This window comes from Chlamydotis macqueenii, chromosome 1, assembly GCF_036417535.1.
Source record: "Chlamydotis macqueenii isolate bChlMac1 chromosome 1, bChlMac1.mat, whole genome shotgun sequence".
NCBI classification, from domain to species: domain Eukaryota; kingdom Metazoa; phylum Chordata; class Aves; order Otidiformes; family Otididae; genus Chlamydotis; species Chlamydotis macqueenii.
The window spans coordinates 86289390-86317180 of NC_141556.1; the positions used below are offsets into that span (position 1 = coordinate 86289390).

General features: G+C 51.6%; 1 protein-coding gene across 2 annotated transcripts; it reads right to left on the reverse strand.

Annotated features, from left to right (window-relative positions):
• Positions 1-27327, reverse strand: ATN1 (atrophin 1). 2 transcript variants are annotated; one of them, XM_086759714.1, is made up of 10 exons: positions 27165-27327; positions 9052-9245; positions 8710-8847; positions 8188-8301; positions 4762-6785; positions 4310-4532; positions 3485-4202; positions 2219-2362; positions 1775-1955; positions 1-1260 (listed from the first exon to the last, which is right to left on the reverse strand). In XM_086759714.1, exons 2-10 carry the CDS (start codon positions 9127-9129, stop codon positions 1227-1229), a joined length of 3654 nt encoding a protein of 1217 aa, XP_086615840.1. In that variant the 5' UTR covers positions 9130-9245; positions 27165-27327; the 3' UTR covers positions 1-1226. The 2 variants fall into 2 exon arrangements, with proteins under 2 accessions (XP_086615840.1, XP_086615832.1); XM_086759706.1 differs by lacking the exon at positions 27165-27327 and adding an exon at positions 26682-26884.
• Between the last annotated feature and the right edge of the window lie 464 nt (positions 27328-27791).

The following is a 27791-nucleotide window of genomic DNA, read 5'->3' on the forward strand; positions in this document are numbered from 1 at the left end:
TCTTGTTTCTGGAAGGGTTTTTTTTTTTTGTCATGTTTTTTTTTTTTCCTTTTTTAAGAGCTTCATATATATATTTATATATATAAATTATTAGAATGTGTGTTGGGGCTTGGGAGTGCGTGGGGAACTCAGTTTGGGTGCTTTTCCACAGCTGGGCTGTTGGTTGGTTTTCTTTTCCTTTTAATGGTTAAGTAAATATATATACGGGGACCAATCGAGAGATACAACTGTGAAATCAGACACGCACGCGGGGGCAAGGGAGTCACAAGTTGCTACATAAAACTGCCACGTCTAATAGGATGTGCATGAGTTAAAGTACATCAATTGGAATGGGTGAGGGGAAAGGGGCAGCCGCCATCTTAAAGACAGTCCCAGGACGCAGTATCGCTCGGCCACGTCAGCTTTCCTCGTCAGCTCTCCCCGTCCGGCTTCAAACGGGTCATGGTGGCGACCGCAGTCTCGAAAACAGCTTCCTGGTGCTTTGCACCTCGTGGCCGTTGGGAAAGCGCCGCCACCGCCTTGCAAACAGTCTGGTGGTGCTTTGCACCCCGATGGCTGTGGGACCCGTCCCTCCACAGGCAGGAGCGGCCGCTTTTGAAGGGGTCCCATAATGCTTTGTTTGCATCCGAAGGGGTGTCGGAGAACAGGGAGCCACTCTGGCTAGTCTGAAAAAAAGTTCCACGTTGCTTTTCTGTTATCGCTAAGCAGTATCTTACACCTAAAGGGGGTGGGGCATGAGGAGGCATCTTGAAAAAAAAGGCTCTGTTGGGTTTTGAGTTACTTCTTGGCCGCACCTCCTCCTCGCAGAAGCAGAAAAGGCAGCAGCATCATGTAGATGAAGTCCTGTAATGCTCTGCACTTTTTATTTAACGCTACTGTTCCCCCAAAACAAAGGATGGTGCTGCGGCCATCCCGAATTCACATCAGTCTTTGTCTTTTCGAGCTCTGTGCAACGCCGATTCTGTTTTTGCCAGAGCTCTGCTGAAATAACGTACCGATCGTTTCATGTCCGTTAGTGGCGTTTCAGTCCCTCCCCATTTTCTCTCCTCCACTTTCTGCTCCCAGGATGCCATCCTGTACTTTTGGTCCCATCTTCCCTTGCACTCTACTGCACGGTGGGATCAGGATGTGTCACTCTGCAGCTTCCCCTCCCCCAGGATTTGGTTGATTGATTGCTCCTCTCTCGAGAAAGACATGATGATGTCATGTTGACAGTAGGAGTCCATTTAAAGGGGTTTGTCACTTTCTTTCTTCAGGTGACTAGGATAAAGAAGAGGAACAAAGTGATTGTGAGAGAGAAAAAGGCAATTTAGCGTCTCCCACTGCCTTTTGTTAGTCTAGACCCGCAGCACACTGCTGGCTTGGAAAGTTTTCCAAATCCTTGAGGTAGGAGATGCTATCGAAAAGGTACAACACCTCTCTCTTTCTCAATGTGCTTCCCCACGCACTTGTGAAAGCCTGGTCTTGGCAAAAGCATCCAACCCTTGCAAATATTTGTCATTTTGGCAAGGGTATCAGTTAGTGACCCCACATGAGACAAGCCACTGAACAGCCACTTGCCAGAACGACCCTCCTGGTGGCCAGCCCAAAGCTATGCCCCAGTGGCAAGGCATCCTTGCTCCCAGGTGTGGGCTCAGGCCAGAGTCATCCACTTCAGGGGTAATGCTTCCCTGTCACCACCGCCTCTGCCACTCCCAGGCCGGGGCTGAGCCCAGAGGTGCGAGGACAGGGCGGTCTGCTCGCCCCGTGCCATGGAGAGAGCGAGTCCATGCACCTGTAGTAATCCTCCTGCGTGGGGAGCGGCACGCCGTGCAGAGGGTGATGGGCGTGAAGCCACTGCTGCTGTTCCAGAGCCAGGCGCTGCAGCTCAGCCGACTGCGCGTGCATGGCCTGGAGCTGATGTGCTGCTGACATGGGCGCAGAGAGAGAGCCAGGCAGGTCCCTGTAGGGTGCAGCTGCAGCCAAAGATAAAACAGAGAATAAACAATGTTAACAGCTCCATCCTCTCCCGTAGTCCCTCAGCTCAGTCAAGGACTCTACCGCACTTCCTTTCCCAGCCCTGTCCAGGTGCAGGACTTGCTCGTCCCCGATCACGTAGGTCTGTCCTACACCATGCCAGAACTCCGTTTAATAGACCTCAGTCTGGTCCTCTGACCCCTCATGACCGCCCTGCTGATGCTCTTCAGAGGAGACCAGCAGTCCCTGTGAGCATCCTTACCAAAAAGCTGGTGGCGCAGCACTTCGTTCTCGTGTAGAGGGTGAGGCAGGAGAGGGTTGGGGATGGTTCCAGCTGGGTATGGTATCCGGGTGAGGTGTGATCCCGAGGCAAGTGGGTCGATAAGAGGGTGAACAGAGGCTGAGGCTGGGAAGAAAAGATACCACGAGATAATTGTCCCATGCTTTGTAAGAGGTAACATGGGTAAAGGCGCAAGGCACAACAAAACAGACATGGAGAGAGTTCAGGTGTGTGAGGGATGGAATGATTTCAAGGATAGACAACATGGTACCATTTCCTGAGTGTCACCCTTTCACCTGCATTGAATTTCACATGAACCAGTCTGGCATAGCTCTGTCCCTACACTCCTTGGGGACAAGTTCTGCTCCTTAAAGTCAACTCTGCAAGGACCTGCCCTACAATCACGTCTGTACTCGGTATCGTGCCTAGCGATCTGCCACCCCGGCTGTCATACACGTACATGCTCATATTGGGTGCTTCCATTTCCAGGTCTCATCAAGCGCAGATGCTCAGTGCCAGGCACTACAGTTTGCAAGTACTATCTAAGGCTGAAATGCAAGGTACTTATTTATATGAAAACTGCTCTTTCCAGTTTTGGACTCACTGCCAGAGGTCTGGCTGGAGGTGCTCAGCTATGGAGCGTGGGGAATGGATATTCATCTGTACCTGATGCCACCTCCGAGTAGCTGCAGTTGCTTAGAGTGGGTGTCTGTCTGTGACTGCCACCAGATCCCACTGATCACTCAGAGCACCTGAGCAGGCACAGCACTTTTTCCTATTGTAGTATGGCCTTTGCTTCCCCAAGATTATCATACCTAAACTTCTTTTTACTTTGCTTTCCTGTAGGATGTGGAAATGGAAGGGACCACCACTGAAGGACAGCAGCCCCCAGTCCTTTACAATTAGCCCATCTTCCATCCCACCCCACCATCTGCAGCAAGACTCACAGGAGAAAAGTAAAGAGCCAACATTTAATTATCCCTAAGGATAGGGATAATCCTGTTATTAGCAGAGCTTCCACTCCCTCTGCAGACCACAGAGCGGGGGATGCAGTCCACAGCACCACCACCCTGGGAGCAGTGGGACCCCACTACTCATATTGCGTCCCCAGAGAGCCAGAACTAAAGGACACAGTGCAAATAGCTCTGCAATCCACTACGCAACAAAACCATAGATGCCCCCAAACTTGCAACAGATGTCAGTGGTCTGGGCTTCCCCAGGGCACCACCACCACCATGGGGTCCTTACCTGCATGTATGGCATCCTGCTGGTGGAGATGGAGGTGGGAGTGGATGTGGGAATGCTGATGATGGTGAGGTGTCACATTAAGCATCTGCAGCCGGGCCAGAGGGTCATTGCTGAGAGCAGCCACCCGCTCAGCGTGCTGGCGCTCGGCCGCCAAGCGCTCGGCGTAGGACATGTCGGGACGAAGGGTCGGGCCAGCTGCCAGCGCCAGCCTCTCCCGCTCCAAGTGGCCAAGCCCTGGGTGGAAGGGAAAAGCGGGATGAAGGCCGGGGGCCGTTTGCAGACTCAGCCCGCCGTGGCGTGGGAACGGATCCATGGCAGCAGCTGGCACAGCGTGAAGCTGCTCCAGCTCAGCTGGCTTGACTTCAAAGCCGGGTTTGAGACGTTCACGCAGATCCCGGTCCCTCAGGTCTCGTTCGCGGGCTTCCCGCTCCCTCAGCTCTCGCTCCCGCGTTGCTGGATCGCTGCTGTAGATGGCTGGCACGTTGTACCCAAGCAAGCCCGGGTCAACGGCACCCAGCGGCACGTAGAATGGGTGGTTGCGGTTGCTGGGGGACATGACGTGAGGCCGTGCATATTCGCTGAGGGTGCGCAGAGCCGGGGTGTCGGGGCCCAAGTACGGGGGAACAGTCGCGACAGCACTGCCCTGCTCAAAGGAGGGGCGGTGGGGAACCGGCCCCAGGGATGAGCACTCAACCGGCCGGCCCTCCTGGGCCATCTTCTGCAACAGAGCAGAGAGACCAGTGTCAGGGTCCCAGCAGGGAGTGGTCAAGGGGGTCCTTGAGCATCAAGGAGGATGTGCTGCGGTAGTGGGACCCCAAAACTTACCGCGCTCCTCTCCAGCTCCCGCTCCTTCTCCCGCTCTCGCTCCTTCTCCCGTTCCCGTTCCCGTTCTCGCTCCTTCTCTTCCCGTGCTTTCTGCTCAGCCTCTCGCCGCACTTTCTCCACCAAGTCGGCCCTTTTCTTGGCCAGCTTGGAGCCGTCGAGGGGCACGAAGTACAGGTCCGTGCGGGAGCAGGAGTTGAAGCCACGGTCCAGGTGTTTGTTAAATCTGGGGGTGAGAGGCGAAGCCTGTCAGCGCAGAAGGGGCTGGAGGCGAGGAATGGGGATGGAGACAGGGATGGGGATAGGGGCAAGGGCCGGCAAAGCCAAGACTGGCGCTGTGGGAAAGAGAAGAGCACCCTGGAAAAGACAAAAGGGATGACCTCCCTTTCCCTGCCCCATGCATCCCTCCCCAGCCCGGTGACACCCTCCGACACCAACCCACAGCCACCCCTCACCTGGCTGACTGGCTGGCATGGCTTGGCACATCCACCACCTTGGGGGGCGGCGAGGGGCTGCGAGCGGGCGGCACGGGGCTCTCGGGGGGCTCGTACTCCTCCGACGGCTCCTGCTTGATCTGCACAGCGCTGAGGGGGAGCGCAGGTGGTGGAGGGGCCGGGGCGGCCATGCTGCCTGGTAGGGGCGGTGGGGCAGAGGGGGCAGGCGAGGGGGCTTTGTAGCCCCCTGCCACGGGAGAGGAGGCCACTCGGTAGCCGGGAGGGGTGGCTGCCCGGAAAGGGGCAGCTGAGGAAGCAGGGGGTGAGCCTGGCTTGTAGGGGGCTGGGGGCTGGAAGGTGGGGGGGACAGGGGAGGCCGCCCGCTTCCCATAAGGGGTGACGGCCGAGGGGGGTACCGGGGGTGAGGCAGTTTTGTAGGGGGCGGTGGAGGGGGAGGCCATGGTGGCAATGACGGTGGACAGGGTGGTGGCAGCGGAGGTGACCGGAGGGCCAGCACCATGGGCAGGGGAGGGGGGCGGCGGCGGGGGGAAGGTGTAGGTGGCCGGACTCTGCCCCGAGGGGTGAGTGCACATGCCAGGGTAGCTTCCCTGGGAAGAGGCAGCGGAGGAGGATGAGGAGGAAGAGGAGGAGGATGAGGAGGAGGAAGAGGGGGCTGTGGCGGCAGCCGAGGGAGCCTGGCTGTAAGCGGCCTGGCTGTGGGGAGGGTAGAGGCGCAGCCCGTAGGTGGGGTGGGAAGAGTGGTGGCTGTTTGACTCCAGGCCATGGGGGTAACCCCCGGGGGGCTGGGGGGGAGCTGCGGCTGCTGGGGAGACCCCCCCGCTGCTCCCATGGCCGTGGTGGTGCTGCTGCGGGGGCTGCTGCTGGTGATGGGGGGGCTGGCTGGGGAAGGGGGCAGCGGGGTGGGAGCCGGTGGGGTGGGAGCTGGTGTTGCCCAAGGGGCGGCTGTAGGGGGGTGGCCCCTGGCTCCAGACAGGCTGGGAGGGGAGGGAAGGCTGGGTGTATTTGGGGGGCTGGCTGGAGACGGAGAGGCTGCTGGGTGGGGGGAAGGAGTGCCCGTAGGAGGCACTGTAACTGGGCAGGGGCTGGGATGGGGAAGGCTGTGGGTACTGGGCCGAGGAGCTGGAGGGAGGCAGCGGCGGGGGGGCGTAGGGGTAGCGGGAGGGGGCCAGGGTCGGTGCCTTGTCCTGCCCCATCCCATGGGGTGAGGGAAGGTGGCCGCTCAGGGCCTGTCCCACCATCCCTGGGGAGCTGGAGGCGGCCACCGCGTTGTTGAGTGGGCGCAAGGCCGGGGGGGGAGGCAGATTGGCGGAGACATGGGGGAAGGAAGGGGCCGAAGCCGGGGGGGCAGCTGGAGGGTTGGCTGGGGGCGTCTTTTGAGGAGGGAGCCCCCCGACCACCGACGCCAGCGAGATGGGGGTGGTGGGTGGCGGATTGTGCTTGGCGCTGAGGGTCTGCTCACGACCCCCTGGTGCTGGCAGCCCCCCAACTCCAGTGGGAATTTTAGCCCCAACCTGGACCACATTGGCCGTAGGGTAAAGTGGAGCATGGGCTGAGGAGGAGGAGGAAGAGGAAGAAGAGGAAGAGGAGGAGGAAGGAGGAGCAGGAGGAGCAGCAACAGCAGAGGAGGAGGAGGAGGAAGCAGGTGTCTGCGGGGCTTGAGCCTGGAAAATGCGGGAGGCCTGGCCCTCCAGCTGGGAGTGGTAGCTCCCTGCCGGTGGTCCCTGGGGGTGCACCTCGCCTGGGAGCCCAAAGCTGGGCTCGGGTGGACGGGACAGGCTCTCAGGTGGGGGAGCTACCGGAGGGCTCTGGGGGAAGAGCGGAGGGTGGTGGTAGGAGTGAGACGGCCCCTGGGACAGCACGGAGGAGGAGTCGGAGTCATTCTCCACGCTGCCAGGGCTGTAGACGCTGGGTGACGTGCTCCTGTTATCCTGGTCAATGTCCCGTGGGTCACTGCTCATCTCATCGTTGAAGCTGTGGCCATCAAGGCTGTCAACATCGGATGGGGATGGAGGACAGGGCAACTCCTGAAGTAGGAAGAAGGAGAGAGATGTTATGTGACCTCCCAGACCATGCACAACAGTTTTCAAGTTCCCAGAGAGCTTGCTTTCTGACCTTTCTCTGCCAGACCCAGCATTGCAAAACCCCACAGAGGGAAGGAGACATCACCTGGTGAGGTATAAACATCACCAGTCCTCCTGCCCACATTGGAGCAACCACAATGTTCTCAGGTCCTTCACGAGCACCACGTGCTCGGGGAAGAGGTAACGACGGGTACAGAGGCAGCGAGGCAGGACAGGCAACTGTTGCAGGTGAGGCTGAGAGTGAATAGATATGAAAGGTCCTACCAACACCACCACTGGCGACGGGCTGCTAGCCAGGGTATGATCCAGTGCTACCACCAGGTGGCATGGAGCAGCACGCACCCAAGTGCTCCCAGCACAGCCCAGTGTAGCCCGCAGACCCAGAATTGCTCTTCTTGTCCCTGCAGGGCTCTCCCTGGGTGAGAAGACCTGCTCTACTTCAGACTCCTGTCCCAAGCATTTCCTCTCTGTCTGCCCCTCTCCTTACCTTCCCGAGTACCCTCTGCTCCTCCCCACCACCTCTTGCCTCAGGCAACGAAACATCAGTTAGCATAGACAATTGACAAGTGCTACTCTTCAGCCTCCAGGCTTACAAGAGAGGCTAAACTGAAAAGACATCACTGTTGACCTGAACAGTGTCCACGTGGAGAAATTACATAGGTGGAGCTGCAGTGGTTTAATTACAACAATCTGGTAACATACACAAATATCCCCGTGTTTGCAGGCCTTCAAGACCAGTTCCCTGAACAGGCCATCAGGGAACTGAGAAACCCAAGAGCTGAGTCTTCCTCCAACTGTCTGACCACTGATCCACCCTGGTGCTGTCGGCATTTTGGAAAAGCCCTGCCACAACTATGCAGAGCATATGAGTGAGCAGGTTTTGCACACAGGGATGATACGACCACCAACTGGAGCCCACCATGACCTAAACACCTCCACTTCAGACTGCTCTGGGGGAGCAAAAGAGGCTGAGTCTAACCTGATAGGCAGCTGCATGCGGAGCAAGAGGGTGACCACAGCTCACCAGCGCAGCCACGTTCTCGCCACTGGGCCAAGAAAGGCAGAGCATGTGCCCAGATCCGAGAGCACAAGAGTCTCCCAGACAAAGTGAAAGAGACTGAGAGCCTATGTCTGCTCAGGCGTCATTCCTGGTGGCTTTTTTGTAGCCAGGCAGACAATGCCATTTAGGTTCTGCCCACGGAAGAGCTGCAGTGCAACACCCAAGGTGCCAGGGCTCCCAAGCAGCAGGAACCTCAAACCAGGTGGGCGTGAGCAGCTCAAGTAGGGAACAAGAGACTCCTTTGCCCTGGACCTGGGCCACGCCAGCAATCACAGGAGAACTCACCTCAGTTTTGGTTTTTTTGGGAGCGTTGGTGTCCTCCCCTTCACTCTCTGAGATCTCTTCTGTTCGGCCCTGCTTGCTGCCCTTAGGGGTACAGGATTCCTCCACCCGGCCTTTCTGTAAGGGAGGGATGGAGAACAGGGAGGTGGGAGGGTCATGGGGAAACTTCCCACCCTGCCAGGCCACCACAGACTGCAGCAGGTGAGACACAGCCACCATGGCGTGTGCGCTGAATTGCTTGGCAGACAGTGAGCAGTGGACACCGGGACGTAGTAGGGGCAACACTGAGCCAAAAATTAGCACTAAAAAGGGCTAGTGAGACAGAAGAATGGTTCTTGAGAGATGATGGGAAGTGCAAGATGCTGAGGATGAGCGGAAAGACAGATCTTGCCCATTCCAGAGAGCTAAGCCAGCATGGGTTCCTCCGTGAATCCCTTCTGGTCTGCATCCCCGGATCCTCAAACGGATCCAACCCAGTCTGGGCAGTCTTCGGGCACCCCGCACTGGCACACTAGCTTATACTACCTTTGTCGCTTGCCGGGATTTCTCAGCTTTGCCATCGCTGCTGGAGGTGCTGACTCCCCCAGGGGAAGCTCGACCCCGTGACCTGAGCTCCTCTCGGGGCCCTGGAGTCTCTTTCTTCCGTCCACTCCGCATTGACATCTAAGAGAGGGATCACTGGATCAGTCCTGCTTTGCATCTTCCTCCACTCCTGCCCTGTCTCCAGTCTCCCAAAGCCCCTGAACCCCTGGCCCTGCCACTCCACTAAGCCAAACTCATGTCCACCAGCATTGCTGTGAGCCTCCATCCCAACCAACAGCTCCAGCTTGGCTCCCGTGTCCCACCCCTCTCTCCCATCTCACGTACTGAGTCCTTGTTCTGTCGTGTCTTCATTCTTTTGGGTGTGGGACCCCCATTCTCCTTGGCCCGGCTTGATGAAAACATTAATTTTTATCACTCTGCACCCCCCTTCGGCTCTTCCCAGGGAGACAGAGATCGGCAAGAACAGTTCTTCTGGAAGGAGGGTTTAAACCAGCAATACAATAAGATTCTGGTGAATCCTGAAAGGAGATGAGAGGAGAGAAAGAGTGAGTGGGCTGTGAGACATCCTTTTGTGGTTTGCTACAGAAATATGACAAAATTATTGCTGTTTCCTTAGTTACTATTTACAGATTCAAGGATCTTTATCAAGCATGCAAGAAACTTCCCCATCAGAAGGGGAAAAGATTTGTCCACTGTCACCTCTGATTTCCAATTTCTAGGAGCGATACCCACATGATGTGTGGCAGTCAGGGCTCAGCAATAATATTTTGGAGGAAGCATGGAGGAATAGTTATCAGTATGTTGATTGTCCTCTGAAATAATTTTAGTATTTCCATTTCCTTGTTTATTTAATCATCAGAGAGAGAGGAAAAAAAAATAATGTCAAAGTGCTTCAAAATGTTCCTAATGACAATTTTTCTGACTCTGTAAGTTCCTCTTTGCACTTGTTGTTAGTACAGTAAGCTACAAAACCCTTAACGGGCCACGTGCTGTCACCACCTAGCTCTGCGTACCAAGCCCACAGTGGCCTTTGCTAAAGGTGTGCGGGTACAGCCCTACCCCCTCCAGAGCATGTGCACATGCATACATACACCAGCATGTTATGCAGAAAATTTTACAGGTCTTGCTTAGGCTGCTCAGTGTCCAAAGTACACAAACAGGTGCAAGAAAATGCATTTAGCTTTGATTTTGCATGACACAAACAGAATCAACTCTGCTCAGTTCGGAGTGCCTGCCTAGGTCTCCTTCTCCATACGGTGGACCGCTTCTCAGCGTACCACACGAGAGTCACGGCCAGAGATGCAGAGTACATCCTTACGCTTTGCAGCAGCGGGAAGATTTCTGAGCTCCCTCTGAATAAATTTACAGCTTTGTGCTACGTCCAAAAGCACCGTAGAGATTTAACACCCTGTTAGGCCACACAGTTTCTATTTTAGACTACGAAAGCACCATGACTGGGTTAGCCTGGGAACTGGACTGATAGCCTGGGAACTGTACTGAAGTGATTCAGGGATGCTGCTCCTGAAGCCGCTTTGTTTGGCTCCATTCAGCTCAAGATCTTTTGCACCGCACTGTACTGTGCAGGTGTAACCAAAAAGAGACCGTCCTTCCACAGTTTGTCATTCGAGCTCCTAAATTCCGCCTCTGGAATGGACAACCTGCAAGACAAGGAAATGTGTCCTGCGGATGAGGCACCAGGAGAGAAGATCCACCTCTCCTGCATTATATTCTCTGATCTGGAAGCATGGGGAAGTTTTGTGAACAAGTATTAGAAGACTTGAGATTTGGGACACCTAAAGGCCAGCCCAGATTCCGAAAGATGCCTTCCAGCCAACCAGTGCAGGACCAGTCTGGATGCACTTTCCTTTCTCTGAGAAGGGAGCTGAAACCTGGGATCAGAGCAAAGGCACCAAAAAGGAGAACTCCTAGACCTCCTGTGCAGCCCTGATGCCGGGCTGTGTGTCCCTGTAGTTGCTGCTTTCTACTGCCTCCACCTCCCTACCTGTGAAAAGGGAGTAATGACGCTGGCCTGTCTCTTGTGGGGCTCCACATCTTCCCTGACCAATGCTTAGAGAAACACATCCGGAAGGTACGTGGGAAGAGCAGGGGACTGTTTGTTTTAATTTCATTAATATTTTATCTGACCCTCATCATGAAAGCCGCGGGGGACTCATCCAGCATTAATTCCCACACACAACAATTCATTAACCGAGACCTCTTCTTTAATAGAAAAATAGCTCAAGATGGTTTATAACTGACCTAATGGAGGCAGAGCACTCTCCTAATCCCTACCAGCTGACGTGTTTTACAGCCTTGCATTTCAGTCATGCTTTGGCCTTTGGTTGCTAATTCAGCCAGTTACACTGATGCAATTCTAGATAAGCATCTAGAAAGAACATTTCTTACATGAAACAAACATTGCAAGTAAGGCGATCCTGATTTAACTCAACTTCAAGACACACCACGTTGGCAGCCTTCAGGCTTTAGCTCAGCTCTGAACATACAGAAGCAGCAAGAGCACACCACCAATATGTCACTGCTCTTTACATTCAGCAGGGATGCCACCCACAACTCCCACACCAAAGAACCGAACATCATCATGCAGCGCAGAGGTCTCACTTCAGCTTTCCAGTAACCCTGTAATGACAATTATGGTCTTCTTTCCAGAGAAGTAAGTCAGAGATACGATACGCAGCCAACCACATACTGAAGGTTCCCTTTTTAAAAGAAGTACCAACTCTGTACTTATGTCAACCGCTGGATATGCAGGACCAAACAAAGCCAGAAACAAATAGGAACATTTCAGTAGACATAATGAACCACCAGGGCAGAGGTTTCTATCACTTAGAGGGTGAAGATGTTTCTGAAACATCTAACAGAATTGACTCACACATTATTAGGCTCAGTACAGCAACTGTTATGTCAGAGGCCAGATGAGAGGATCACACTACCGCCTTCTAATTTTAACATCTGTGAAATAAAAGCTTGCAATGTGGGCTTTGACAATGAACAAAGTTACACCTAGCCCTTCCTATCACCAAAGATCCCTGTAAATGTCTCTGAAGAGTTCTTAGGGCTCCGTAGCTTTGCAAAGGAAATAAGACATTTGGCAGGGCTGCCGTCGAAGGGATAACCTTTTCCTGGCCCTGCGAAAAGCCCTTTACAGGTTTGACTGAGTTACGAGGCGTTGCAAATTGCTATTTTCTGTTTGCATTTCATACAGCCCAGCTTGGTTTGGCTTACTGCCCAAACCCCTCCATATTCTCGTGTAAGCCCTGCTCCAGTCTCCTGCGAGCAACGTACTCTCAACAGGCATCCCCCAGGTGGGATCCAAAATGGATCCCGCTCCTCCTCCTCCCCAGCTTCAAGTAATTCTCCTTGCCAAAAGTGGACAGTCCTGTACAGGCAGCCACGAGATCATCGGCTTCAGTTCCTCTTCTATTAAAGGACACAGATAAACTTTCTCCTTCCCAGGCTGTAGTGTGGAGCGACTCTTCACGGGTAGCAAAACTGGAATCAAGTCCATCTCAAATGAGATGCACTCAGGTTCTACCTACTGAAGTATACATCCTTAGTCTCTCTTAGAAAGTTGGGCGAATGTTTGTCCTTGGCTTAGGATAGTGTTTACATGTTAGATTGAGGGTCTGAGAAAATACAGTTCCCTAGGTGGCAACAGAAGCAGAGGAAACAGGAACAGGACCAAGTTCTCTGGGATGGTGTTTGGGGGCTTGGCTGGGACCGTAAATGACAAATGATTCGCGTGCCCCAAAGGCTTGCAAATGCCTGTGGCTTTGCACTGGTAAACCTGGCACGTGTCCCAACAGCAGGGAGGTGATTTCCAGTGAGACAGGGAAGTCTGGGAGGTGCCCCCAAACCCATCGAGGGCTGAAGTGTTTTGTTGCTTTGGCTGGTGCTCAACAGCAGCGCAGGCTCCAGGATGGGCAGCCCGAGTTTAGGGCTCCATCTGCCTGAGAAGGTCAAATGCCAGCTGAGGTCCAGCTAGTTCTCTCTGGGGCCAGCAGCAGGAGAAGGGAGACCTGAAGGTTGCCACTATCCATGCCACTTGCAAAAAAGAGCAAACACCACCATTACTTCAGCAGTGTTTCTTTAGCTAGCAGGCATTTAAGGCCTGATCCAGTTCTCACGGAGATTAGCTGCTGGTACTCAGTTGTCAATAGTCACTGTGGTCTCTCCCTTTTCTTTTGTATTACTTCTCTCTTGGGAAAAAAAAAAAAAGAAAATCTATTTGGTTTTATTATCTGCTGCTCCTGACCTTTTCCGACTGTAATGTCGCAGTGATCTCAGGCAGACTCAGACCTGGTCCCAGCAGGCAGGAAAGTGTAGCAGGTAGAACATGACGATGGTACTGACACAGGAGCCCACCCTGAGCTAGCCAGTGATGACCGGGAGGTAGAGAGGAATAGGACTGATGCAGCCTCCTCGCTCCACCGAGGCCTGACCTAGGCACTGCCTGGTAGACTATATACCAGTTGGAGGCACTGAGTGCAAAGATGTCAAGGTGCATGGCTGAATCATTCAGTCTCAAAGAAGAAATGAACTAAAAATTCTGCCACCCGTCAGGACCACAAACGCTGCAAGAAGGAGCAATCTGACAGCATCTGTACTTTTAAACAAAATAGGACAATGCTCGTTCTCTGGTCCTGGAGGTGACTGGCGTTACACAGCTTGCACTCGGATGGCAAAATTCTCCTACCCTCCAAAAGGGGCCAGACACATCTAACCTGGCCACTGGGAATCGGCATGGTCCTACACTAACTCCTAAACCACGCTCAGCCATCATCTGGGAGAGCGCTTGTGGGCACAGACCGAAGACCGTGCAAAGGAACACCATGCTAATGGGACAGACACTGCTGTGCACCAGTGCTGGGGCCCATTTAGTTTGTTACTATAAACATAGCCAGCATTATCTTCCACTAGATGCTAGTCTATGGAAAATAAGTTTAGAGTAAGGAGTTAGTGAAGTTCCTCCTTCAGTCTAAGTATAGATGTTCTGAACTTCAAACCTCTTGATTTCTTCAGTGTGGAACTGTTCAAAGCACACAGGGACTATTCCTTAAGTTATTTTCTGAAATGTAGGAACTATATGCAAAATCCTACATGAAATCAAAAGCATGTGGCATGCAAAGGCAGGGACTCAGAAGTCAGAAGATGTGAGAATTAAACTTCGTCTCCTTCTCTGCAATTCATTAGCTCTGTGTTCCCAGTCTGGTTTTTCTCTTCCCCTTTCTGCAAAGGGATGGGTTAGCACCGCAGGGAAGAACCAGGGTAGTGAAACCAACACAGCTGCTTTCTAACACATTGCAGATGCTGGAAAGTGTCCTGAAAGCGAGAAGGGACGATAACTGATGGACCTCTCTTGACAGGTGAAGATTGCTCAGAAAGGAGTGCCCACTGGCAGGGGCACGCACGTAGTCAGGGGACACGCACTGTGGGTGGGAAGTCAGAAGTTGGCGCACACATATATACACACACACACATACATATACACACACAATTCCCAGTGAGTAATGGTCCCAGGCAATTTTAATTCCTCCATTTCCCTCATTTATAAAAGGAAGGGAAAATTTCCAGAAATGTGATCCAGTTTAACAACTGTGTAGTATCTTGAAAACAAAGAGTTTCATCCAAAGTACTGCACTCGGACAACATGAAGTACCACATTTCCCAGTGGCTAATTGCCTGGCTTCATGCTTGAACCCTAGTGCCTTCAGCAGAGCATGGCAGAGGAAGCGGGGGGAAGGAAGGGGAAGAGCGCCGTGCTCAGTGTTAGATAGCAATGAACGAATAGGTCAGGGTTCAGGTTGCATGTCACAGTCTTATTGACAGGTACCTTGAGCGTGACATTACCATAAAAGTGAAAATGATTGTGTGAGCAAAGGGATCAGGATGACAAAATGGTTGAATACCAAGACGGGCAAATGCTTGGGGCTAACATTATCTTGGGCGCGACTATTCCCACAACTTGAAAATTTTTTTAGTCAGTGAATTTTGTTAAGAAGGCATTTTTCTGTCTCCTGCAAACTAACTACAACCCTGGCTGGATGCAAGGGCTGTGAACTCAGGCTGGAAGGCGGATAAACCAAAAAATAAGACTGTAAACCTAGTCAAATAATCATACTCCAGTTAAAACTCTTGCCTACCCAGTGGATGAGGTTTAACTACATCCATTCCCCAATATTAACGTGAAGCCAGAGGATCCCAGGGGACGGAAATATGCATGAGCCCAGGCTGAAGGCAGTGAGAGTCAGCTAAAGCTTTCTCCACCTGCTCACCCTGCTCCCATGGGCCCCTCCTGCACCCCCGCACACACCTCCGTGTCCTCCACAGCCCCCCAAACACTGCACATCCAACAGGAGCATCCGACCACCAGCAGCCGTGGACATGGCCGGTAAGACCTGGGACCTGCCCAGCTAGGAAAGCTTGGCAGCAGAGCATCACATGGCAAAACTCAGATGTACCACGGAACAATGTCTGCAACTGAAGTGAAAACTGCTGTTACTGCTCAGAAATCAAAATACACAAGTTCAGTATAAAAACAGTGACACCTGCCAATCTTTGTAATTTGCCACAAGTAAATTTATTCTCTATTGGCAATGGACTGGAATTTCATTGGAGTCTTCCATCTTCAAAATATTGCATAAAATGGGTCACTAAGAAATGTTTATGTACACTTTCAGAAACTTCATTCTGTACTGAAGGGCAAATTACACAAACTTCAATGCACAAGCTGAATGAACCCTCTTGATTTACATCTACCCATGTGTGTAAGAGAAGACAAGGTTTGGGACCACCTAAGGAACCTGAACCTACAGAAACAAGCCCACTTGACCCAATGAGATGCATCCCAGGGTCTTGAGGGCATTGGCTGATGTAGCTGACAAACCACTCTCCATGATATTTGAAAAGTCATGGCAGTCAGGTGAAGCTTCCAGTGACTGGATAAAAGGGAATATTGCACCCATTTCTAAAAAGGGTAATAAGGATGATCCTGCGAATTACCAGCCACCCAGCCTCACCTCAGTGCCTGGTAAGATCATGGAGCAGATCCTCCTGGAAGACATGTCAAAACATGGAAGACAGCCAACACATCTTCCCTAAGCGAAATCGTGCCTGACTAGTGGACTTCTACAAAGGAGCGACCATATCAGTGGACAAAGGAGGAGTTACAGATGTCATCTACCCAGACTTCTGTAAGATCTTCGATGTGGTCCCAGACACCATTCTTGCAATATACATTTCATGGATAAGGAATTGGATGGATGACCTCATCCAAAGAGTTACAGTCAACAGCTCAATGTCCAAGTGGAAACGAGCAATGACTGGTGTCCCTCAGCAGTCCATACTGGGATCAATACTATTTCACATTTTCATCAACGACATACATAGTGGAATCAAGTGCACCCGCAGCAAGTCTGCCAATGACATCAAGCTGAGTGGTGCAGTTGAGACACTGGAGGGAAGGGATGTCATCCAGAGGGACCTTGACAGGCTGGCGACGTGGGCCTGTACAAACCTCATGCAATTCAACAAGTGCAAGGTCCTGCACCTGGGTCAAGGCAATCACCAGGATCAGTACAGACTGGGAAATGAATGGATTGAGAGCAGCCCTGCAGAGAAGGACTTGGAGGTACTGGTGGATGAAAAGCCAAACATGAGCTGGCAATGTGCACTTACAGCCCAGAAAGCCAACTGCATCCTGGGCGGCAGAAAAAGAAGCGTGGTCAGCAGGTCGAGTGAGGTGATTCTGGTCCTCTACTCCACTTTGGTGAGATCCCACTTAGACTACTGTGTCCAGCTCTGGAGTTCCCATTACAAGACAGACGTTGACTTGTTAGAGCAGGTCCAGAGGAAGGCCAGGAAAAATTGTCAGAGGAACACTTCTGCTATGAAGAAAATCTGAGAGTTGGGGTTCCTCAGCTTGGAGAAGAGAAGGCTCCAGGGAGACCTTACTGTGGCCTTTCAATACTGAAAGGAGGCTTACAAGAAAGATGGAGAGACACTTTTTATCAGGATCTGTAGTGACAGAACAAGGAACAACGGTTTTAAACTGAAAGAAGATAGGTTTAGATTGGACATAAAGAAGAATTTTGTTACGATGAGGGTGGTGAGACACTGGAGCAGGTTATCCAGAGTAGCTGTGGATGCCACATCCCTGAAAGTGTTCAAGGTCAGATTGGATGGGGCTTTGAGCAACCTGATCTGGTGAAAGAGGTCCCTGCTCATGGCAGAGGGGCTGGATAAGCTTCAAAGGTCACTTCCAACCAAATCATTCTGTGATTCTATGCCTAAAATAATACCTTCCATGCAAAACGGGGACTCAACCTGAGCAAACAGCTTTAATTCTTTTCTTATACGTACTTGTTGACTTACCTGTCAACAGTACTTGTTGACGAATTCACTTGTCAGGCTACCTAGGTGCTCCTCCTCCCCAGCAAAATAATACATAAAAATTAAAACACTCACATTTCAGGAAAGGGTGCCAAATAATAGTACTAAAAATAAACTTGCAGAGTGCTGGCAGTCTTAGGAGATAAAGCCAGTTTACATTTTATTAAGTCTATATTAATGTTTTGTTTTCTTAATGCTGCACAACCATGAGGAGCAAGAATGTTATTTTCAGTATGAAAGCTGTAATTCTGGAACCTACATTCAATGAACAAACACATCTGAGAAAAAAAAAATATTTTCTGATGAGCAGAGTGAAATAAAAACAATTAGAGCTAAAGTGAGGTAAAAAATAATAAAAACATCCATGCATTTAACAATAGCTTAATTTATAGCATAGAAGAAGATATTAATTTTTGCAGAAGCAACTGAAAATAAAGTTTGATTCACTAAATGAAGGTTAGATGTACTAAAGAAGGTTACATTAATCGTAAAACGATTCCTGAGGGCACACTAAAACGACTGTAAGTATGTAACAGATTTACTTAAAAATCTCAGAAGAATCATTCAGTCTCCCCAGAGGAGGGCCTCCAGATCTCTTGGAGACACAGGCTGGCAGAGCCCAGTGGAAGATCACAAAACATAACACACCAGCCTCTTCCCTCTGCGAGTGGGATGGAGGCTTACGGACACGTGATGCAGAGGAAGGACACATCACACACATCGGCAACTCAAAGGAAGACACTGGCTGGAAGGGACACCTGCAGATCTCCGCTCTAAACTCCTGCTCACAGCTAGGCTGACCCCAAATCTAGATGGGGTTGCTCAGGGCCTTGTCCAGGCAGGTCCTGAACATCTCGAAGACTGAAACTTCCCCAGCTGACCTGGGACACCCATCCTAGTGCGGAAACATCCATTACCAGTTGTAATCTCCTTGTTGCAACTTGTGACTGTGACCTGACGTAACATAGCTCCTCATTGTTGATACATGGAAGTTATCTACCTGTCAACCCATCGTGGTTCCAGACCTCTGCTGCAAGTCTTTCCTGGGGAAGACTGCTGGTTACTTTGCAGCTGCAGCATGTATATAAGAATACAGGAAACCAGAAACTGAATCCAAAGCCAGGGTGCCTCAGTCCCAGGCAAACTAGCCAGAGTGTAGAGAAGAACCAGAGAGAAGGTCGGTAGCTAGAAGGACCAAACTCTGCAGATTGATTTGAATGAATCCAGTGCTGAAAGTATCAGACTACTGGGTCCTCACAAGGATCAATGCCCTATCTCCCAATAGCATTAAGGAGACACTGTCAGTATCACAGATGATCACAATTTAAGAGAGAACTTAAGAGAATAAAAGACTAAAGAAGCAAAACTAGGATGGCTATAGAAAAAGGGCAAAGGGAAGCCAATGTGGCTGAAAGAAGTAAATCATAAGGGTAATAATGAAGATGAGAACTAACTGAGAAGAACTGTAGAAGGACTTTCCAAGAGGAGTGACTAGGCAATTAAACGGCATGCGAACTGCCATCTAGTTAACTACAAAGCAACGCACACAGAGAAAACACAACTCCACATATAATATGATGGACTCTGAGCTGACAGGTGCCACTCCGGGATACCCTCGGGATACGAGAGGTAGATTAATGAAAATGTCACCTTGGCAGTCGGCAGCCATCAAGAAAGTGAACCATATGCTAGAAATTCCTGAGAAAGGAATTGAAAACAAAACAGAGAACGTCATTATGCCCTTGCACAAACACATTATTTTCCCACATCTTGAAATGTGTGTGCAGTTCTGCTCCTTCCACAGGAACTAGAAGGGGCAATGAAGAGGCATGACTGAACAGGTTACACATCTCTGTCCAGAAGAACAGTTATTAAGTGAGGATGTGATCAAGGACTGTAAAACCATATATGAAAAGTAGAGGTTGGGTAGGAAATAATTTTTCTGTGTCTTTTCCAATACAAGAACTGAGGACCATCGAATAACACTACAAAGAAGCAAGTTCAAAACCAACAAAAAGAGATAGTTCTTCTTGAAATGGGTGGCTGTAGAATTTCCAATCAAAGGACACTATAGGTGCTAGAAGTTTGCTCGGATTTGACAAAAGACTGGAGAGTTTTACGCGAGAATAACTGGTGCTTTCTGAATAGCTAGAAACCACATCCAGCTGTGGCAGTCCCGCTGCTGAAAACAGCTGGAAGCTGTAGGAGTATCGGAGGAAAACAGCATGTAAGCTTGCCTCAACTTACCCTCTTTCCTAGGGATTTGGTAGTGACCACTGCTGGAGCAGCAGATTCTGGACTAGGTGGACCTAGTTGGGTCATTGGCATGTTTTTAGCAAGTTCAACGGTACAAAGCGCTGAGTGATACACTGAAGAGAACTGACAAGCACACCTACCCTGAGAACTTCTGGTCATCAGTAGGGAGTGCTGAGAGGCATTTACTCATCACAGGACAGCTGTGGGCAAGATCGTTATTTCAAAGGCATCAGGCAAGGTATTACCAAGCAATGAGAAAAGCTATTCATGCCACTGGACATTGCACTTGTCAGGCATCCTCTGGTAGACCATGTAGCGCTTCAGTTACCCAACATCAGGAAAGATCAAAGTGGATTGCAGAAGGTGCAGAAAGCAGTTTCCAGAATGCTGAGGGACACAAAAAGTCTATCTGTTATGTGCAAGACCTACAAAGACTTCACTTCTTTTAACCTCATAAAATAAAAGCTGAGGTGATGTGATTGCTGTCTGTAAAACATGAGAAATTGAACACAAAGGAGTCAGAATGGGTATTTCAGCTAAGGGAGAAGGGTGGTATAAGAACAAAAGGGTATAATAAGGCCACCAACAATTTTAAGACGGAAATGAGAAGATGCTTGGCCGTATGGTGAAACTGTGGAACCGCTGTCCCTGAAACATAACAGGGGCAAAAGAAAATCATTATTAAGTCAGAATTCACTTTGTTTGCAAAATAAAGTAGGTGGCATGGTACCCAAAGGGACTTTGCAGCCAGCGACCCAAGGGACATCCTTTTGATTCTCTCTTTCTAGGGATTCATGACTGACAGCAAAGCCAATGCGTGAGCCATGTGTGCAAAGGGCAAGCACCTCAACAGGATGAAGATGGGCAGACAGATTCAGAAGGAAAGGAATGAAATGGAACCAGAGAGATGGGCACGGGAATAATCGTACAGCAGACCTAGGACACCGATAAGCTTTGAGCCACTCCCTTGCCTGGAATCTCGCCGCTTTTCCTTGGTCTACAGAACTCGCCAAGTGGGATGATCCTGCTCTCACCTGTGGGGCTGGGGGAAGGGAAACCCAACAGTGCATCCAGGAAGATTTACACGGGAAGAGATCGCTGGAGGTCTCCACTCAAACCCCCTGTTCATAGTAAACTGCAAAGCTACAGGAGGTTGTCACGAACACCTCAGAGAACAGAGTGTCCCCAGCCTCTCTGGGAAACTGTGCCAGTGCTGAAGCACCCTTTGGAGGAAGGAGAGGTTTTGTCTTACACACTTCACCAAGTTCACAGTGAAGTATGATTTTAGTTATTATGATTTTATGAAATCAGAAAACATTACGTTTATGGCTAAATCAAGGTCTTCCTGACCATGATGCAATGAAGGATTAAAAGCCACAAGTATCCAAAATTCTCCCCAACCTCAAGAGAATTTGAAGCAAGCAATTCATGCCAAAGTGCTACCACCTACAGATACATAACCTGCCCTATGGACCACAGACACAGGTCTCCATGTCTCAAGTGGGCACCTGAGCCCAGAGACTGAGCCCAAATTAGGTTCAGACTGGACTGCCAGGAGAAAAGGCATGATGGCAAGCAAAAACACCGCCCGACATATTTTTAATGCCATGGGTAATCTCCATAAAGCAGCGTGTGACAACCTGTGGGCTGAAGCCTGGTACACAGCTATGGCACAAGCATGACCTGTCCCAGCAAAAAGACCTCATGTGTGGATCCACTGTCAAAAAGCAAGTTCCCCAAAGCTTGGTGCTGAGAGGCAACAACGGCCCACCATGGAATATCATCAGTAGCTGGTGAAAGTTTGCAGAAACATGGGTACAGTTTGCAGGTGGTGCTGAGGCAGGTGAGATGGTAAATGATGAAACGAAAACTCTGGCACAGACCAGTTGCTGTTACTGCTGCAACGGGGTCACACAGAAAGACAAGCATGTTAATTACGAAAGATTTTTACATCAAGAACAGAAGAATGTAGAATGCTTTCAAGGATGAAGATCCAAGGATACACAGAAGTTAACAAAAGGCTTTATAATTAATGGCTGATAGCAAACAGAAGATGAGTTCCCAGCACGAGACTTCTAAAGGGGCTATTCCTGAATGAATGAAACCCACCGGTGCATAAAGAGAGGAATACTCTTCAGGAGCAGGAATAGAGAGATTATTTTTACCCTACTATATACAGGATTGTTGGGACCATTACAGGAGTAGTGTGTGCAGTTTTCACGTGTGTACTCCAAAAAAAAGGATGCTGAGAAATTGAAAACTTCCAAAAAAGAACAAGAAAAGTCTGATAGCTCTTCCCTCTTACACTAAGAGCCTTAAGAAGCTCAATATATTTAGCTCATCACAGAAAAGATTAAAAAGGCAACTCGAAGATGGCCTACGAATACTACAAAGGGAGAAGATTTTTGACAGCAGAGGGCTCTTTAACCTGCAAGACAAAGACCCCAAACTCAATGCATCTAGCTGTAGATAGACAAATTCCACACAGAAATTGTGCAAAATCTGAAAGGTGGGAGAAATCAATCACTCGAAAAACTCGCGTTGTGAATTAGTGCATCACTGGAAATCTTTAAGGGTTTTTTTTTTCTTTTATTCTGAAATAAATACTCTAACATTTTCCACAAAGACCTCTAAGTGACATTCCTTGCCATGTGCTGTGCAGGGGAGAAGTCCAGCCAGTTGATCAGAATGGGTTTTTCAATGCTAAAGTCATCAGCACTCATAGAGAGGTTGGCCAAGAGGTGACGGGGTCTAGCTCTGGGTGAAAATGTACTTTGAAATCAATGGTTTAGCAACATATGAGGAAGGCTTGATGGACAATCATGAGTGGATAAACCACTTTTCATAGAGGGTGGACCCTCTGTGTCCAACAAACTCTGAATAATTCTGAGGAAAAACGCTTCATCTGTTGCACTGCCCGAAAGAAAAGCAGTAGTATATCCAAAATACTACACTATAGATACACTTTATATCCAATACACTACGCTATATATACCAATAGAAAATTTAATATAAGATATAACATTATGTATTATATAAGATATATTATACTATGTTATACAGACTATTTTTTATATATTGTGATATATAAAAACACACACACAAATATAAATAGACACACACAGAGTATATCCAATCCTCTCTCCAAAGAAACAAAGGTTGCTCAAATGCAACCTTCACTTAAGTGATCGATAATGCAGAGAGAGCTTGTGGAAGAAACAGGGTATCACCAAGTGCCTTGTAAGGCAGGGAAGTACAAGACTAAAATTTTCCAGCTAAATTGATCTATGATGAACTATGTCACCAGGGCAGGAGACATGAAGGAAGATTGAAAGCAACCAGCTACCCTTCTTAAGCAAAGCCCAGACAGACCATCATTGGCTAAAATTGCTCGGAGAAGATATTGCAGTTACCCTTTGGTTTGTAGGTGAAAATACTGCCACAACAATCAATCAAACATTGATATTTTTACAGGAGCCAATAACAAATCAGTGTCTGCTGCCACAACAAACACAGAAAACAGACTGTCAAGAGACTTCTGGAGGAGCACTATCAGAACTGGAAGGAAGGCAATGCTTCTGAAGGGATCGCTTCCTCACAAAGCTGCTCGTGTTACACTTTTAACATATGCCAAATCCCCACTCCCAAATGCTCGAAGCCCCGATCAGCCAGCCAGACTAAGCTAGAGGTGAAGGTCAAACCACTTGAGCTGGAAACATCCCCTTCTGTCTCATCATTCTCCATACACGCCTCACTAAGGACATGGGTTGTGGGCCCACAACTGCCCACCACATGACTGGGAGGCCAGAAAGATCCTCTGGTGTTCAGCTCAGCGTGACACGAAGAGCAATGGGACATGTACCTGGCCAACCTGGCCACACATCTTGGGCATCGCTGTAGCTTCAGTAACTTGGGCAAGGCAATGAGATGGAGCATCTCATGTTCATGTTAAACCATCCACTGTGACCAGACTCAGGCAGCGACCAAATGAATTAATTCTGCAGAGAATACCAAGTGTAGCTCACTTGATTAAGAGCATGACTTTTTCAGAGATGCCTCCACTTTTAAATACACTCAGAACTTGTGCTACCTTCTCCTTTGGCTTTTAAGAAATCTGCAAAGCATTACTATTCTGTACTTCACTAGGAATAGGAACAGTCCTCAAGAAGTACAGATGGAAGAGATGAAGTGACAAATGCAGAAAATATACTTCATACTTCCATGGCATCTCCCAGCGGAGGAAGAAAGACATCAGAAAATCCACTGGCAGGAAGAATGTTTTTGGTCCAAAAGGGAACAGGAATAAGAAAAAACATAACCACGGATGATACAGCCTTACAGAGGAGGAAACGAGGTTCTCAGAAGAAAAGGTAGACATCCCAAGAGGAAAAATACAAGACTGGGTGAACATTTGGGTAGACATCTAAGGAGGGTCACAGTTGAACAGAGGCTCAGACCAATTTCAGAGACTGCATTTGCAAAGGTATTATATCTCAGCTCTGGTAAATTAATAATCCTTCCCTACACAGCTCTGTATTCCATGGTGACTGTTCCCCTCAAATCCACCCCCCCTAGAAAAATGCCGACGAACATGGGGGAGCTCCAGGAGGAATCAGGAAGGTATATAAGGAGTGACAGAGGCTGAACTTTGGGAAGAACAAAACCTGCCCGATTCATTTCAGTTACAAATAAAGGCTCCTCCTCTTGAAGAAAAATACAAATCAGGTTGCTTTTAGTATAGTGATCCTGCTATGCTACAGAATCATAGTTCCTTGCACGCCCAATATTATTTTGGAATACAAGTATGCTCACAAGAAACTTGATTGTAATTCTTTGCACAGAAAAACCTAAAGGCGAGAATGTCAGAACCTTTCAGAGGTATCCAAGGGGTACAAAATCTGGAGGAGGAGGTAAATACATACAAAGAGAGGTAAAGGCAGGCCATCACAGCAGGTTAAACCTGTTAATCTTCTTCATTAGGATTCACTGCACATTTAATTTTCAAATGTTTGGAGGCTTTTTATCGTTTCCAGCACAAACCATGGTACTATAGGTTCGCTTCTTAATGGCCATACCTGAAAGGTTCAATCTCAAACCACAGCTGGAAAAGCCCGATTTTACAGGCCAGCTCATTCCCAAGAAGCTGGGGAAATACAGAAACGACTGGTTGCGCAGTCACTGACAACAAACGTAAAAATAACCACTTGGCCAAGAAATAGGGAAGAAAAAGACGAAATTCATTCAACAAAAAATTTTACTATTTGCATTTACAAGTGTCCCATCCATGGGTCACGATCTTGAAGCTCCAGCCCCTTAGGGAGGAATGTGCAGCACAGCAGTGACGCACAATACCCTTCGGGCTTAGAAGAAAGGAGGGTCTAGCTTTCAACTCAAACAACTGCGGGATCTGGGTTACAAAACTGAGGTAACCAGGCGCGGACTTGGCTGGCACATGGATACATCGATTCTGGTGGGAAGTCAGGGCTGAACTCTGAAGCTTTAGGCATGAGCATACCCGCAGGGTGCATAACCATGCTCCAACATTCAGGTGGACACAAAAAGAATGGCACTTCCAACTCCTCCTCTGCTCTCCGGCTTACACACCTCAGGATAATGGCCCACTACTTTCTCCTCACTTTTTCATCGCTGGAAAGCATCGCAGTTCCCACACAATCCACCCAATACAATCGGTGACAAGGAAAGCAGATTTGAGCATCTAGCTCAGTAAGGACATGCTGCTCCCCGAGAACCACAGCACTGCAAAACAGACCCGGCAGACAAAAGCCATAGAAATTCTTACAGTAGCCATCCTGGCAACTAAATAACTGGCTGCAGAAGTCAAGGCAGCCAGAGCACTGAGACAAACGCAAAGAAAAGACACTGCCCGCCTCGAAAGCAACTTCGGGAACGTACAATAGCTAGCTATCAAGGCCGAACTTGATGGCGAGCAAAGGCAAGTCTGTAAAGTAATGCCACAGTGACCAAATGGCTGCCACTTCAGCAGCACAGCGGCCACTCGGCAAAATACAGCTGGCAATTCTCCGGGTGACAACAGCCCAGGCCAGCAGCCTGCAAGAAGCCAGCGGGGCAGAGCTGCCACCACCTCGATGGCACAGCCAGAAGGACAGCGTGGGAAACACAGATGCCACTTTTTTAAAAAGAAAAAAAAAAAAAAAAAAGAAACAAACGACAAAAAAAAAATACCCCAAATCGCAATCGGACAGCCAGCCTGGCACACTGAGGGGTCTTGGCCGCCTCCAAGGCCATGCCAACACCATCCTGATGCCGCCCAACCGCCCCGGCCTTGCAGGCTCCCTGCTCCCCAAGCACCCAAGTTGGGGGCCGGGGGGTGGGGGAGTTGGGCAGCGGGTCCCCACGCCGAGAGGGGCTGAATCCCACCCGTGCCTGACGAAGGAGCAAACACACTCCTCGGTGCCCCGATTCCCCGGGATGGAGACATAATTTCCAAACGTTCCTGTCGGCCCCCCGGCCGCACCTGGGGAAGCGGGGACAATACGAGGCTCTCCGAAGCGCGAGGGGGGCGGCTTTGGGGTCCAGCAGGGTGACGGCTGGTGTCCCATTTCCCCCCCACCTCCTATCCCAGCATTGTTGTCCGTTCCTTCCCGAACGGTGCCGGGCCGCCAGCTCGGAACTCCCGCCTCGACCCCGATCCCCCACCCCCCCATCCCCGCGGCCGCCGGGCACTCACCGACCCCCCCCTCTCCGCCGCCCCCTCCGAACTTTCTGCTGCAGGGAAGGGGGGCTCCGCGGGCGGTGACGTCAGGCCGGGCGCGCGGCAGGGGCTGTCCCCGCCCCGGGACCCCCGCGGCGGCCGCGGAGCCCCCTGCCCACCCCCCCCCATTCCCATCCCGCCTCTCCGGAGGGAAAGCGCGCCGCCGTCGCCGTCCCTGGCAAAAGAGCCGCGGGCGGGCTGCGCCCCCCGGTGATCTACGGGGCGGCCGGGACCGGCTGCCGCGGGGAGCGGGATGGGTCCGTGTGTTCCCCCCCACCCCCGCCCCGCCGAGCCTCCGCGACCCCCGCCAGCCGCCCGGCCCCTCGCCGCATCCACGCGGCGGCGGGCACCGCCGGGGGCCCTTCCCCAGCGCCGCGGGGGTTAACCGCCATCCCGCCCCCCCCCCCAACTTTGCTGTTCCCCCCCACGCCGCCCTCCCGACAGACGGACCGGGGTGAGGGGGGGGGAGAACAACACACCACCCGCGGAAGAATGCAGCGAGTGGGCGAAAATGACAAGCGGGGCGGGAGCGGCTGTGAGCGGGCGAGGGACTCACCGGCGGCTCCGGAGGGGAGGTCGAATGAAGGGAGGAATGGAGGCGGCGAGGAGCGGGGGGAAGGGATTTAAACGCTGCTCCCCCCCCCCCTTTTTTTTTCTTTCCCCCTTTCCTCCCTCCTCCCTTTCCGCGCTCCCTCGTTTCCTCTCGCTTCTCCGGAATAACCGGTCGGTTGCGGGGGCAGCGGCTCCGTGGGGGTGCGGCGGGGAGCGGGGCGCCCCCCCCTCCCCGCCCGCGGCTCTGTCGCCCCCTCTCCCGCCGCGCTCCCGGCGCTCAGCCGCCGCCTCTGCCCCGCCGCCCTCCCATCGCTCCCACCGCTGCCCGCCTTAGCCACCTCCCATTTCCGAAGAGCCCAGAACAAGCCCCCCTCCCCCGCCCCTCCGCGCCGTCACCCCCCCGGCCGCCCTCGCCCCTCCCCGCCCTCCCTCCTTTCCCCGCACCGGCCGCGGGGGCCCCGCGAAACACCCCCCCCCCCCAACCCACCCGCGGAGGCGGGCCCGCGGGGAGCGTGGGACGCGGGGAGGAGGCCCGGGCCGGGGGCCAGCAGCCAGCCCGATTCCCCGCTCCGCGCCGCCGGGCCTCGTTCCCCCGGCTCTCGCCTCCCCGCCCCGGCGCCGGCACAAAGGCCGGGGAGCGGGAAAGCCTGGAGGCGCCTTTTTGGCAGGACGGGTCCGGGGCCACCGAGCCTCCGGGGGTTGGGAGGTGTGGGGGCGAACCGCCGGCCGGGACCGGACTGCGGGAGGGGGCTGTGGCCCCGGTCGGTCGGTCAGGCCGGCGGTCGGGCCCGGCTGGGCCTCCCGGGGGGCGGTGGCGGCCGCCTGCCTGGCGCTCGTCAGCGCGCGGGGCGAGCGCGCGCACTCTCCCTTCCCCTCCCCTCTTCCTCCTCCTCTCCCCGCCCGGCCGCCTCCCATCCCCCCGCTCGGTAACCAGGCAACGGCACAAAGGGAGAGCCTCGTGCGGGGGCTGGCGGGGGGAGCCCGCCCCGCCCCTCTCCGCCCGCACCGGGCGACGGGGCCGCCCCGGGGGCTGGAAGCGGGAGGGGGCGGGGGGGGGGGTGGTCCCAGTTACCCCCGCCCGCCCTCCCCCCGGCAGCGCGCGGTCAGGGCAGCG

What these genes read in the sequence shown, in the direction of transcription:
- ATN1 (XM_086759714.1), bottom strand. Translation starts at nt 9,129, where the DNA reads ATGTTTTCATCAAGCCGGGCCAAGGAGAATGGGGGTCCCACACCCAAA. An exon ending in AATCCCGGCAAGCGACAAAG is followed by an intron (nt 8,302 to 8,709) that starts GTAGTATAAGCT and finishes CCTCCCTTACAG; the next exon opens with AAAGGCCGGGTGGAGGAATC. An exon ending in ACGCAGGAGGATTACTACAG is followed by an intron (nt 1,261 to 1,774) that starts GTGCATGGACTC and finishes TCTTTATCCTAG; the next exon opens with TCACCTGAAGAAAGAAAGTG.